Source organism: Alligator mississippiensis, chromosome 5 (assembly GCF_030867095.1).
Source record: "Alligator mississippiensis isolate rAllMis1 chromosome 5, rAllMis1, whole genome shotgun sequence".
Classification (NCBI taxonomy): Eukaryota; Metazoa; Chordata; order Crocodylia; family Alligatoridae; genus Alligator; species Alligator mississippiensis.
The window spans coordinates 38,722,765-38,737,123 of record NC_081828.1 but is presented as its reverse complement, the minus strand read 5'-3'; the positions used below and the strand labels follow the sequence as shown (position 1 = coordinate 38,737,123).

The window sequence follows — 14,359 nt, the reverse complement described above, 5'->3', positions numbered from 1 at the left end:
GATGCCAAGCCAGTTACGAGAAAACCCCAGCACCAAGGCAACGACCGAGGGAAGGGGGGTAATGGGTCCGGGTGAGGTCACCCCCCACACGCAGCTGCCTCTGGCATGGGAGCACAGTGGTTGCTTATTCAAGACCCCTGCCTCCCGGCCACAGTACTGTACTGAGATGCAGATGCTGGTGGGGGTGCAGGGGGTAGTCAGGCCCTGGGGTTTTTCTCCTCTCAGGGTGCTGGTTCTGACTGGGGGGTAGACGTTGCCTTCCCCCCCTTTTGGGAGTGCTCAGGGATGGGGGGTTAACACCCCAGGGCTGCCTCCCCCTCTCCAAGCAGAAACTGGATAGCAGGATGTGGTACAGGGTGGTGTTTATTCACTCCTGGGGCCCCTGGTCCCGAGTGCAGATGGAGTTAACAGAGCCCAGGATATGCTCCTGGAGAGAGCTTGAAAGAGGCACCCAAGGGCCCACGGTGCGGGTGTGGGGGTTGCAGCATCAGCTGTAGGGGGAACACACTGACTCTTGGCCTAGTCCCTCCTAGGGAACCTTGGAGTCCTGACTCAACATCCCCCACCCCCATGCCTCTGGCCCCATCTGGGAGGTGCACAGAACAGGGGCCAATTCTGAAGTAGACCCTTCTCCCTGCAGGGCCTTCCAAGTCACCTCACCCCTGGCTCTGCAGAGAGGCCTGGAGTCCCCTGCATCCCTGATCTGGGGGTGGGGGGGAGTGGAATGAGGGAGATCTCTAGGGCCTGGGCTTGGAGTTCCCTTCCTGTGCCCCATATGGGACAGGATCCCCCTGTCTCCCTGCTGCTCTGGGATGTCCCCTATCCCCCCCTAGCCTGTCCGCAGCTGTGCAGGGGAATGCCAAGTGCTACTCCCAGCACTCCCAGATTCCCCAACTGTGAGGGGGTCCCTAGCCACCATGGTCAGGAGGATCCTTGGGATCTGTGTGCCTTCCCTCCCTGGATGTGAAGGGATTTCCACCCCCCACCCCCCCAAATGATGCCCTCAGCTGTGCAGCAGGGAGTTGCGCAGGGCCCGGGGCACGGGCAGCCCCTCAAGGTCATGCTCCCCACTGCCAGCCCGCACACTGGCCCGTACAGCCCGGCGGCACAGCTCCTGCAGCGAAGGCACCTTGCAGCGCAGTGGGCGAGCCAGGGCCAAGGGCACAGGGGCACCACCCTGGGCTTCCAGGTAGCAGGGTCCGCCGTGCCTGCCCTGTGCCAGGTAGTGCTCCACCAGCTGCACCACACAGGCAAAGGCAGGTGGTGGGGGAGCACCAGGTAGCGTCTCCAGGTGGAAGGCAGTGCCCCGCTGCTGGATGCGCAGGTTGGTGATGCCAGTGCCTGTGCGCAGGCTTAGTGTGAAGAGGTGCCGGTGGTCAGAAGAGTCCCGCACCAGAAAGGCGCCTGGTGGGTGGGGGCTGAGCAACCGTTTGGCCTCAGTGCCTGAGAGGCTGCCCCAGTAGAAGCCGCTGGCCTCCAGGCGCTCCAGCACTGTCTCCACCCGCTCAAAGTCCCCACAGAAGCTCTTGTAGTGGTAGGAGTTGGGGGGCGCTGGGCCGGGAGGGCCGTTCATGGCCGGGGAAGGGCACGGTGGGCAGCAGCGCAGGCCAGGCCAGCACAGCGGGAACATCGCGCTGGCACCCCCCCCTGGAGTGTCCAGTGCCCCCGTGGCGTCTCCCGGTCACCAGGGTCCCTCCCGTGGGATCATCTGCTGAGACAAGAGAAGGTAGGAAAAAACCAGGGGGAAGGAATCAGTGGAGCTAGGTGTAGGGAGAGGCACTTTGCCCCAACCCATGAGGCCCCACTCCTGGGAAAGAACCCAGAGGTCCTGGGACCTAGTCCTCCCCTCCCAGAGTTTGGGCTAGAACCCAGGACTCCAGGCTTCTGAATCTCCTCCTTCTTTCCTTCATAGTTTAACTTCTGTCTAGTATTAGAGTCATAGCCAGGAAGTGGGTTGTATATGTATACCAGATCCCTGTGCAGAGAGGCTCAGAACACAAGCACATGTGTATACACACACAGTCAGTTAGACACAAGGTGCCATGGAAGTACAGGTTCACAAAGACTCTCTCTCTCTCTCTCTCTCTCTCTCTCTCTCTCTCACACACACACACACACACACACACACACACACACACACACACACACACACACACACACCTGCATATGACACGCAATTATATATGCATCCTCAAAACACAAATCCAGCCACCCACAACATATCCATGCACAATATACGCTCACAAGGTTATCACATGCAAAAATGCACACTCACACTTTCCACCTAAAACATATGCAAAAATGTGTACACATATCAACATAGACAATGTATATGTTTTGTCTGTGCGTGCATTGCAGATGTATTAACACACACAATACATACATGTAGATATATGTGACACACTGAAGAAAGACATGTAAAAATCCATGTAAGCTTCCCATGTATGCAACACACACACGATATACACACACACACGCTGGATATGTATAACCCCCACACAATAGAAATACAGTATTTATGCATGCTGTGGACACATACAACACCCCCCCCCCAATACCTACATACACTCTATGCATACATGCATGCACACACATAATTCCTGATCACAACATACATATAAGTACGCACACAACCCTTCCACAGCATACCCCACAATGTACACACACAAGCGTCAACATACAAGGTACCTTATAAGGTACACCCAAAATGCACACACAGCACATACAACCCCTCCCCCGCAATGTATACAAGCACAGTCATGCAATGAGTCACTCTCATGTATACCCAAACTGTACACACGGCACATGTAATCCCCTCCCCCCACACAACGTAATCTCTCACATACACACCCAGAATGCACACAAAAAGCACACAGTACCCCCCTACAATGTACAGACACATACACTCATCCACACAATCATTCATATATTCATCCACAGTGCACAAGCATAAGTCATACAATCCCACCTACACACAATGTACATATACACATAATGTATAGTCTCTCATAGATACACCCAGAACGTGCACTCAACTCTAAGATATACACACACTCATGTACCAAATCTCTCCCATACACACCCAAAATGCACACGCTTGGTGCACACAATCCCCAATACACATAATGCACACACACACAACGTACATGATCTCTCACATATATGCCCGGAAGGCATGCACAAAGCACCCACAGTTCCCACAATGTACACACACACTCGTGCACACAATCACTCACAAAGACTCCTAAAATGCAGACGCTCCACACACACACGCTGCTCACAGCCCAGCTGACTCGGCCAAGGCGCCGGGAATCCGGTTCCAGCCCCGGGAAGACAAAAACCCTTCCAGGCAGGACGGAGCCCGCTCCCCGCTCCGGCCCCACGTCCGGCTGCAGCCTCCGTGGGGGGGGAGGGAGAGCGAGGTAAACGAACCAGCTCTGGGAGCCCACGATCGCTTCTGGGATCCCCTGCGATCGCCTCGGCATCCCCCGCGATCGTCCCTGAGATTCCCATAATCGGCCCTGGGATCCCCCAGCGATGGCCCCGGGTTCCCCCATGACTGCATCGGGATCCCCCCCGGGAATCTCTATGATCGCCCCTAGGATACTCCGCCATGATCGTTCCGGAGATCCCGCGTAATCGCCCCTGGAATCCCCCCCATGATCGCCTCGACGTCCTCCCACCAACCCCCTTCGCCCCAGGGTTCCCTCGCGATCCCCTCCGGATCCTCCGAGAGCTCCCCTTGGGTCCCTCCATGATCGCCTCGAGGTTCCCCCGCGATCGACCCAGGGATCCCCCACGATCCCCTCCCCCCGCCCCAGTCCCGGGTTCGAGCCCCGCTTCGGCCCGGCCAGCCGGGCAGCGCTGCCCTACTCTGCTCCCGGCTCCTGGCCCCGATCCCGGCTCCACTTCAGCGAGGGGGCGGCCGGGCTGGGGGGGGCGGCCGGGCCCCGCATGCCGGGAGCAGCCCTTGCTCCGGGCCGGGGGGCGCGGGAGCGGGAGTGTCACTCCGGAGTCGCTTCGCCCCCCCCATCCCACTCCCCCCTCCCGAAGCTGGGGCGGGGTGGGGGGGAAGCACTATTTATTTTTGTGAATGGCCCCGTCCCCGCCGGGCGCCACTGATTGGCTGCTGGACCCGGACGGCCCCTCCCCTCCCCCCCCCACGCGCGTCGGGCGATTCCTGGAAGCGCGGAGGGAGGGGATGTTGGTAAGAGGCAGGGACTGCCCCCCCCCTCCCCCGCCGCAGGCACGGGCACGGACACGGACACGGAGGGGGGGGAGGAGGGGGCGATCGGGGCCCGGCCTGGGCGGGGCAGCCCGGGACCCCCCAGCCCAGCCCGGCCTGGCCCGGGGGCAGCTGAGGGGGGATTTCCATTTCCCGCAGCTCGTCCCGGCTGTTTCCAGTCCTCGCCTGTGTCTTATCCCCAACTCCCCCCGTCTCTGCCCCCCACAGATTCTCTCACACACACGCGAGTTGGCTCTGACCCCCCCCCACACACACACACGCACACCCCACCGCAGCCGGGACACCCGTGGGGCCCCCGGCCCGGCCCTCGCTGGGGCGGGGGTCAGAGCCAGCGTGTGTGTGTATGTGTGTCTATGGGTCTATGTGCGCGTGAGTGTTCAGGTGTGTGTGGGTGTGCTTGTGTGTAGATGCATGGGTGTGTCTGCGTGTGCCGTGTATGTGCGTATGCGTGCGCTGGGGTGGTTGCATGCCTGTGTATGTGTGTGTGTGTGCATGTGTGTGCGCACGTCTGTCCCGGTGCGTGGCCGCGTGCGGATCGGGGCGGGCAGTTTCCAGGAAGGCGCCGGGACCACGCGCTCCCCGCATGGGGCCGCAGCCGGTACGGGGCAGGGGGCGGCGGAGAGGCTGGGACCCCCCCTGCCCCCGCCTCCCCCTCCCGCAGCCGAGGGGGGCGGCCTGAGACACCCCCGCGCCCCCAGCGAAAGTGGCCCGGGGCGGGGGGGTCCGAGAACGCAGGCGTCCGGGAGGAGGCTATGCAGGGCCCCCGGGGGGGCGGGGGGCGGGCATGGCCCGGCTGCCCCGGCCCTGGCATGGAAAGCGTTAACCCGCGGCGGGCATCGCTTACTGGAAGTCACTGCCGGGAGCCCGGGTCTTCGTCCTCTCCCGCCTCTTGCTCCAGCGCTGGAGCCGGAGCCGGACCAGGCAGGGCCAAGCAGGGCAGGGCAGGGTGGACCCGGAGCACCGCCCAGTGCCCACCGCACAGCAGCCGGGACCCTCCTGTCCCGGGGGAGCTGGGGAAACAAGGCGCCTGGGAGGGTCTTGTCCTAGTGAACCACGCAGAGAACCCAGGGGTCCTGGCTCCTAAACCCACACGAGACCCCACTCCCCTCCCAGAGCTAGGAAAGAACCCAGGCATCCTGCCTCGTGCCCCCCACCCCAGCCCCCTAGACCCCACTCCCTTCCCAGTACTAGGAAAGAAACCAAGCATCTGGCTCTCAGCCCCGCTCTGTCCCACTCAACCCATTAGACCCTAGTTCCTCCCAGGTCCGAGTCTCTGTGCTCACTTTCCCCCTGTGCTCACCTTCCCCCCGACTCCCTGCACCTGCAGTCCCCCTGTCCCATCCCAGTGGTGCTGCCCTCCAGGCCCAAAGTCTTGCTGCAGCCTCAGAGCTACAGGGAAATAGTCCTGTCAGTTCCAGGGGGCAACACCCTGGATCCAGCCTCAGGGTTGGGGGGTGCTGGCTGGATCAGGGGGCAGGGTAGGGGCCTGTCTCCTCTAGGGGGAGCAGCCCAGATTCTACCCAATGGAGAAAAATACAATAGGTCATTTATTTTCTGAATCGTGTAATGAGTTTGCTTGGTCTCATTCCCCTTTCCAGTGCCATGGTGCTACCCCTACTCCCCCCACAGGCACCCATGGGACAATCCTCCCATCCACCACCCTTTTCATGCAGATGCTAAAGGCGGGATAGGCAATAGAAGGCAAATCCCTCTCCCGGGGCAGGCACATGGCCCCAAAGGGACTTGTACGTGTGTGAGAGAGATGTACTCTGTTAGCAGGGTGGTTGTATGTGTGCGTGATTGATAGACCATGTGTTGCATGTAATGGATCTTGTGGGTGCGTGTGTGGGGCTGGCCATGTGTATGAATGTACATGGTAGACACTGTAGTGACGGTGCATAGGTATACTGTATGTGATTGTCTTTGTGTCATGGCAAGGGTGGTGTGTGTGTGACTGATAGAACCTGTGTTGTTTGTGTTGGAATGTGTGTGGTATATTGTGTGTGTTGGGTGAACCTTGGTGTGTGGCCATGGTCATGTGTGTGCATGGTAGATATTGTGGGGTGTACACATGGATATATGTGATTAACTGTATGTTGGGTGGGTGTTGGTGTGGTGTGTGCACATGGGCATATGTGATTACCTGTGTGTTGGGTGGGTGTGGTGTGGGTGTGTTGGGTGTTGGTGGTGTGTGTATGGGAGGGGGTAAATCCTGGTGTGTAGTCATGAGTATGTATGGTACACTGTCACGTGTACATGTGATTAACTGTGTGTTGGATGGATGTTGATGGGGGAGTAAATCCTGGTGTGTGGCGATATGCATGTGGTAGACACTGTGGTGTGTACATATGGACAAGTGATTAACTGTGTGTTGGGTGGGTTTTGGTGGTGTGTGGGAGGGTAAACCCTGTTGTGTGGCCATGTGCATGCGTATGTGGTAGACGCTGTGGTGTGTACACACGGATACATGTCATTAGTTACCTGGGTGCTGGGTGGGTGTTGGGGGCATGCATGTGTGTGTGTATGTATGTTTGAGTGATTGTACTGGATCTTTTCTTGAGTGTGAGTGCTGAGCCCCATTGCATGTGGGGAGATGTGCATGTGTGTAGGGGCCACACACATGCATGGATAGGGCAGACAGGGGATCTTTGTGCCCAGGCTGCCCCCCAGTGCTCACACACATGCGCGCGCATGGGCCCAGTGGGGCTGCCTCCTGTTCCATGTCCCCAGCCCGAGGTGTTCCTGGCCAGCCCCGTGTTTACCAGCACAGTGAGGCTGTTCCTGGCAGGGGCTCTGCTGCCAGGAAGGGCGGCTGGCTTCCTAGCAGCCATTAGGAGGCATGCGGCAGCATGCTAAACAGCCTCTGTGTGTGTGTGTGTGTGTGTGTGTGTGTGTGTGTGTGTGTGTGTGTGTGTGTGTGTGGTGGACCAGTGCCCCTGGCTGTCCCCAAACTGGGGGCTGGCTCGGACCCTCCCCTCCCCATATTCTTCCCTCCTCCTCTCAGTCCTGAGGAATGACTCTATGGGAACAGAGGGGTGAGGTGTATCCTGCTGGCCCTCAGCTGCTTGGAGCCTCCGTGCTGTGACCTGGCAGCTCATCACACTAGTGGGGACAGGAGGGGGCTTGCTTGCCCAGAGGTGTTTGCTGCACCAAAGGTGGAAGGGGGTAAAAGGGCTCCTGGTGCCCTCCTGGCTTCAAACATGGGGTGATGGTGCAACAGTGTGTGTGTGTGTGTGTGTGTGTGTGTGTGTGTGTGTGTGATCCTCCCCCTGCTGGACAGTGTCAGAACCTCCTCATTGTGTGTCATAGACACTATACAGGCCCCAGGTAGTGAGGATTCCCCATCTCCCTGTAGCACCTCCCAGCATACAGGCAGAAGCTGTGATGCCCTCCCCTAGCACACTGCAGCCCTGTGTCCCAAGGACTGGCAGAGTGTTGGGATCTTTGTCTTTGCTGGGAGGAGCTGCCCAGTCCTGCTCACACCAGCCCTGTGAGCACTGCCATTCAGCTGCCTGCCCTCTAGCTGTGGGCTCTGCAAGGGAATAGCCACCACCAAGCATATCCCCAGAGACAGCTGCATTGCAGTATGGGACAAGGGGGCCCTGTATAACCAGCCTCTGACATGGCCCATCCCAAAGGTGGTCACATCTCAGCGCTGGCAGCACTTACTGTATTTACAATAAAGCTAGATCAGACAGGATTCAAAACCTGCCTGGGTGAAACTCCTCCCCCTCCCAGTGCGGTCCCCTCCTGGTCCTGGCGGGATGGGGGGAAAGAGGTTGGGGGGTGCCTCAGAAGGGAGGTAGCTCTATGCAAGGGAATGTCTCTGGTGCTCCCTGGTGATCCAACCTGGCCCTGCAGCTCCCTCCAATGGACCAGGCGGGCAATGCAGGTATGGATGGGGCTGGGTATATGGGTGTCCTCATTCCTACATCTCCCCTCACTTCAGGGCCTGTGGGCTGCATGTGCAGGTGGGGGGGTCTGGGGCTGTCTGGGGGGAAGGATTGAGAGCTGGGGGGAGGGTGTTGGGAGGTGAGGGATCTTCACCTCCTCACCCTCCAGCTGAAGGGACCCCCAAGATATTTAAGTGGGAGGGGAGAAAGGGATCCCATTTGGAACAGCACCCCTCCACCCCTGTCCTAACCCACAAGACTCCAGGCCCCTCCCTGAGCCAGGATACAACCCAGGCAGTGCCAAGGAAGAAGAAAATGCAGCCAGGATCTGGCCTACTCCATATAGGTCAGTGCCTGGACTTTCCCTGCAGAGAGAGAATCCTGCATGAGTCAGCCCACACCAAAACCCACCACACTGGATCCCCTCACACAGGAGCAGAGCCCTTTCCCCTCCTGGTGCTAATCCTGAATCTCACGCAGGGCTGGGACATGCTGTCCCTAGGACTGTCCAGCAAGGGGCAGCATCAGAGCACAGACCAGCATCTTCCTCTATATCTATGTGCCCAAGGTGCATGGTGCTGGTAATGGAGGGATCCCTGACTGAATGCCAAGATGCAGCTGCCTCTAGGTTAGGACAATAGTGTCTTCAGGGATTGAACACAAAGCACCCTCCACAGATACACTACTCCCTCCCAGCAGCACAGCACCCTCTAGGGCTGCATGGGTGCATTTCAGTCAGCACCCACATCCTTTTACTTTGCCCCAGCCCCTGAGTGATCTCCCATCCCTGCTCTGTCCTGTCCTAGCCCTGCTTAGCACAGATTTAACCCTTTCTGCCCTAGGAGTGGCACTTACTTGCTTCAGTTTTTCTGTAGCAGACAAAAGCAGTGAGGAAAAAGAAGAGAAGGAAGGCAGCCACATGCCCCAGTGGGGGTGACCTGTTTTATTTTCTCGCCAACACCTGAAAATCACAGCCAGGCAGTGAGGGCTGGGAACAGCTGGGGGGGTCACCTGGGATACCACCCCTCCCAGCCCAGACAGTACCCCTGGATGTACCAGTGGCTCCAGGCAGCAGCAAGATGGACTCTGGAAGGCCCTGGAGTCCCTTGAGAACCCAGAAAGGCAAAGGCAAGTGGGAGCAGGGAAGGATTCTGGGTAAAGCAGGTAGTGGAGGCAGGCCCTCTCAGAGGTTGAGAGAGGCCTGGGCTACTTCCATTTTTTGAGTCTCAAAATACAACACAATAATTTGTAATAAATGTTCCTTTTTTATTTAACAAGTGCTTTTCTAGCTTTTTTCTTCTTCTTTCAATCCTGTCAATGTACCTCTGTGTCTGTATGTATAACCTAATTTGGAGATAATGTCAAAAGTCTAAATTTGATGCCCCCCATGAATGAGAGGCCTGGGCCAAATGGCTCTCCTGGCCCCCCCGTGATAGCTCCTGAGTGGAGGTCACCACCAGAGAGCTCATGGGGTGCAGTGCAGTTGTACCCCAGCTCCATGTCATCCCCGTTACCAGAATCCCCTGGTTTTTGCCCTGTCGTGGGAGACACAGCAGCCCCTAATTTCCTAGGAATCAGGAGGCAGGGAGTCGGTGCAAGGGATGGCAGTGCCTACAGGCCCTCAGTGCCCCGTCCTCTGCTGGAGTGTGGTCAGCACCAGCGCAGACACTGACACTGAAGAGGGATGGTAACAGCTCCTCTGCATGTAGCAGTAAGACCAGAGTTTCTGTTCCACAGGGGAACTGCCTACCCTCTGGCTGTCCAGCTGCCAGCCCTCCCATTGTTTGTCAGGTGTCTGAAGTGTTTTCAGTGGTGCCTTTTTCATGGCAGTTTGGCAAGACGTAGGATTTGCTATTTTGGATTAGACTGAGGGGCTCATCTAGGTATCCTGCCCCCCTGTCTCCTGTCCTAGATCCAGCCCAGGGGGTCCCAGGACAGTACAGGTCTCTCCCCACCACCACCCTTGCCAGTGGCCAGTGCTGGAATAACCCAGTACTGGTCATTGAGGGACTTCTGGCACAGCTCTATGAGCACTCATGGCACTTGGGCCATGTGCCGGAGGACTGGAAAAGGGCCAGTGTGGTCCCCATCTTCAAAAAAGGGAGGAAGGAGGACCCAGGAAACTATAGGCCTGTGAGTCTTACCTCAGTCCTGGGGAAGCTTTTCGAAAGAATTATCCTGGCACATGTCCAGGAAGGGCCAGCAGGGGAGGTTATGCTCAGGGGCAACCAGCATGGGTTCATTAGGGGCAGGTCTTGTCAAACCAACCTGATGGCCTTCTACAACCAGGTCACCAAGTCTTTGGATGCAGGTGTCGCAGTGGATATAGTCTTTCTGGACTTCAGGAAGGCCTTCAACACGGTCTCTCACCCCATTCTCAGTAAGAAAGTAGGAGACAGTGGTGTTGATGCCTACACTGTCAGACGGGTCACTAACTGGCTGAAGGGCCGCACCCAGAGGGTGGTGGTGGAAGGGTCTTATTCGACCTGGAGGGATGTGGGCAGTGGGGTCCCCTAGGGCTCAGTCCTCAGGCCCACACTATTCAACATCTTCATCAGTGACTTGGGCAAGGGGGTAGAAAGCACCCTGTTCAAATTCGCAGGTGACACTAAGATGTGGGGTGAAGTGGGTACGCTAGTAGGAAGGAACAGGCTGCAAGCGGATCTAGACAGGTTACAGGGGTGGGCCGATGAGAAGAGGATGGGGTTCAACACTGACGAGTGCAGGGTAATGCACCTGGGGAGGAAGAACCAGCGGCACACCTACAGGCTGGGGAACTCCCTTCTCACCAGTGTTGAGACAGAAAAGGATCTTGGAGTCATCATTGATGCCACAATGAACATGGGCTGACAAAGTGGGGACGCGGTCAGGAAGGCCAACCATACCTTGTCGTGCACCCACAGATGCATCTCAAGCAGGTCCAAGGAGGTGATCCTCCCCCTCTATGCAACACTGGTCAGGCCACAGCTGGAGTACTGTGTCCAGTTCTGGGTGCCGCACTTCAGGAGGGATGTGGCCAATATGGAGAGGGTCCAAAGGAGGGCCACCCGCATGATCAGGGGTCAGCAGGGCAGGCCCTACAAGGAGAGGCTGAGGGACCTGAACCTGTTCAGCCTCCAAAAGAGAAGGCTGAGAGGGGATCTAGTGGCAGTCTACAAACTAGTCAAGGGGAACCAGCAGGCATTGGGAGAGTCCCTGTTCCCCCGAGCACTCCCAGGAGTTACAAGAAACAACGGACACAAGCTAGCGGAGTGTATTTCAGGCTAGACATTAGGAGGCACTACTTCACTGTCAGGGTGGCTAGGACCTGAAACCAACTTCCAAAAGAAGTGGTGCCGGCTCCTAACCTGAGGTCTTTAAAAAAAGGGTGGATGAACACCTGGCCGGGGTCATTTGACCCCAGTACACTTTCCTGCCATGGCAGGGGGTCAGACTAGATGATCTCCTCAGGTCCCTTCTGACCCTACCAACTATGAAACTATGAAATTATGAAACCCAATCACAGAGGACATCTGATCCTGTCACAGGCAGGTCATGTCCTAAACAGGTTTCGGGTCCTTGCCTGAGCCCTTGTGGTGGAGTCCCCATTATACCCAGCCCCACTGCCTGCCAGGGCAGCTGGCTGGGGCCTAGCCCCCTCATGCTATGGCTCAGCAGCTCCCTGCCCTGATACTTGACCCCGTGTCCCTCATGGGGGTGGGGGCTGTGGATGGCTCATGCTGAGGTGGGGTGATACCCCCTGCAGGGATAAAGCCATCTCAGGACTGGGAGAGCAGGAGCCTGGAGGTGTTCACATAACTCAGCAATCAGCCCTGTACCTGCATGACTCAGCATGTGCGCCGGGGGCTTGTATTTAATAAGAGTGAGAAACAATAGATGATCAGTGTCTGGGGAAGGTTCTGGCCCCCCCAGCACCTGGGTCCTGACTACTGTATGCATTGCCAGAGAGGGGACAGCCCTGAGAACAAACCCCTAAGCCCCCCACCCAGCTGCTTCCTCTGAGGCAAACCCTGCCCTGCCCTGAATCTGCAGGGGCTGCTGACCTATCCCAATGAGCTAGCCCCCACTGTTCCGCTCCTGGATGTCTCCTTTGCAGAGCCTTAGGGCTCAAGAGAGAGCCTGGCTCTGAGCATCAGCCCATCAGCAAGAGACCCTCTGAGGGCCTGGTTGTTACTGAAGCTAGGAGAAGGGAGGCTGAGCCCAGTCCCTCACTTCTCCGTACCAGCTCCATGGGGTCACTGGCATACGACCAGTAATTCCACTCCACTATGGGATGATAGTCACAGGGGTAGCTCCCTCCATCATCCCACCTCATCCCATCTATTTGGCACTGGTGAGGCCACATCTGGAGTACACCTGGCCACATATGTGCCAGGTTTTGAGCCCCCTGCTACAAAAAGGATGGGGACAAATTGGAAAGGGTCCTGTAGAGGACAAGGAAAATGGTTAGGGGGCTGGGGCACATGACTTACAAGGAGAGGCTGAGGGAACTGGTCTTATTCAGTCTGAAAAGAGAAGACTGAGGGGAAATTTAATAACATCCTTCAACTACCTGAAGGGTGGTTCCACAGAGGATGGAGCTAGGCTGTTCTCAGTGGTGGCAAATAACAGAACAAGAAGCAATGGGCTCAAGTTGCAGCAAGGAAAGCTTAGGTTAGATATTAGGAAAAACTTTCTCACCAGAAGGGTAGTAAAACACTAGAATAGGTTACCCAGAGAGGTTGTGGAATCTCCACCCTTGGATGTTTCTTTAAGGCCCGGCTTGATAAAGCCTTGGCTGGGATGAGATAGTTGGGGATAGTCCTGCATTCAGCAGGGGGTTAGACTAAATGACATCCTGAGGTCCCTTCCAACCCTAATTTTCTATGATTTTTGTCATGAGAAATTCAGCCATCTCCCCCTCAGGCACCAGGTGTACCAGGCTCCCTTGAGTGCCACGCCCCACTGAGGATTGCAGAGATTGGGGGCGGGGGGAGTTAAAGGTATTCTTGTCCTGCTTGCAGAGAGCTAGGAATTACATGGGGCAGACATAACTCTGACCCTTTGATCTTGTCTGACTGTCCATCATTCTGCCCCCTTGGACTCTGCCCTATGCCCTCTCCGGCCTGTGCCCTGTCTGCCTCTTGGTCTCTGGGTGCAGCTGCTACTACTGTTTTTACCCATGAGTAGCTCCGGTCCTAGCAGCTGGAGGGACCGCGATGCTGCCTGTGCCCTGCCACCTCAGGACAGACTTCTGTGGGACCCCACTTGAAACCTCTGACCACTCTAACACGGATTCATTTACAATTACCCTCTGGGCTTGCCACTCTAGAGTCATTTACAACTATAGATTCATAGATTCATAGATGTTAGGATCGGAAGGGACCTCAATAGATCATCGAGTCTGACCCCCTGCATAGTCAGGAAAAAGAGTGCTGGGTCTAGATGACCCCAGCTAGATGCTCATCTAACCTCCTCTTGAAGACCCCCAGGGTAGGGGAGAGCACCACCTCCCTCGGGAGCCCATTCCAGACCTTGGCCACTCGAACTGTGAAGAAGTTCCTCCTAATGTCCAATCTAAATCTGCTCTCTGCTAGCTTGTGGCCATTATTTCTTGTAACCCCCGGGGGCGCCTCGGTGAATAAATACTCACCAATTCCCTTCTGTGCCCCCGTGATGAACTTATAGGCAGCCACAAGGTCGCCTCTCAACCTTCTCTTGCGGAGGCTGAAGAGGTCCAGGTGCCCCAGTCTCTCCTCGTAGGGCTTGGTCTGCAGGCCCTTAACCATACGGGTGGCCCTTCTCTGGACCCTCTCCAGGTTATCCGCATCCCTCTTGAATTGTGGCACCCAGAATTGCACGCAGTACTCCAACTGCGGTCTGACCAGCACCCGATAAAGGGGAAGTATCACCTCCTTGGACCTATTCGTCATGCATCTGCTGATGCACGATAAAGTGCCATTGGCTTTTCTGATGGCTTCGTCGCACTACCGACTCATGTTCATCTTAGAGTCCACTAGGACTCCAAGATCCCTTTCCACTTCCATGCCATCCAGCAGGTCATTCCCTAGGCTGTAGGTGTGCTGGACATTCTTCCTCCCTAGGTGCAGCACTTTGCATTTCTCCTTGTTGAACTGCATCCTGTTGTTTTCTGCCCACTTGTCTAACCTGTCCAGGTCTGTTTGCAGCCGTTCCCTGCCCTCCAGCGTGTCCACTTCTCCCCATAGCTTTGTGTCATCTA

General features: G+C 56.9%; 1 protein-coding gene across 5 annotated transcripts in view; it reads right to left on the bottom strand.

The window, feature by feature from the left end:
* Positions 1-345: 345 nt before the first annotated feature.
* Positions 346-14,359, bottom strand: part of LOC102570761 (suppressor of cytokine signaling 3) — a 42,728-nt gene continuing 28,714 nt past the window's right edge. The window contains exons 1-2 of one of the 5 annotated variants that reach the window (XM_014608278.3): positions 5,091-5,166; positions 346-1,708 (exon numbers count right to left, since the gene is read on the bottom strand). In XM_014608278.3, coding sequence (XP_014463764.1) covers positions 1,004-1,630 — 627 coding nt within the window. In that variant the 5' untranslated portion in view covers positions 1,631-1,708; positions 5,091-5,166 and the 3' untranslated portion in view covers positions 346-1,003. Of the gene's footprint in view, positions 1,712-3,873; positions 4,050-5,090; positions 5,167-14,359 lie in introns of those variants that run through there. The other 4 variants (XM_059728108.1, XM_006277636.4, XM_059728110.1 and 1 more) reach the window with 4 other exon arrangements.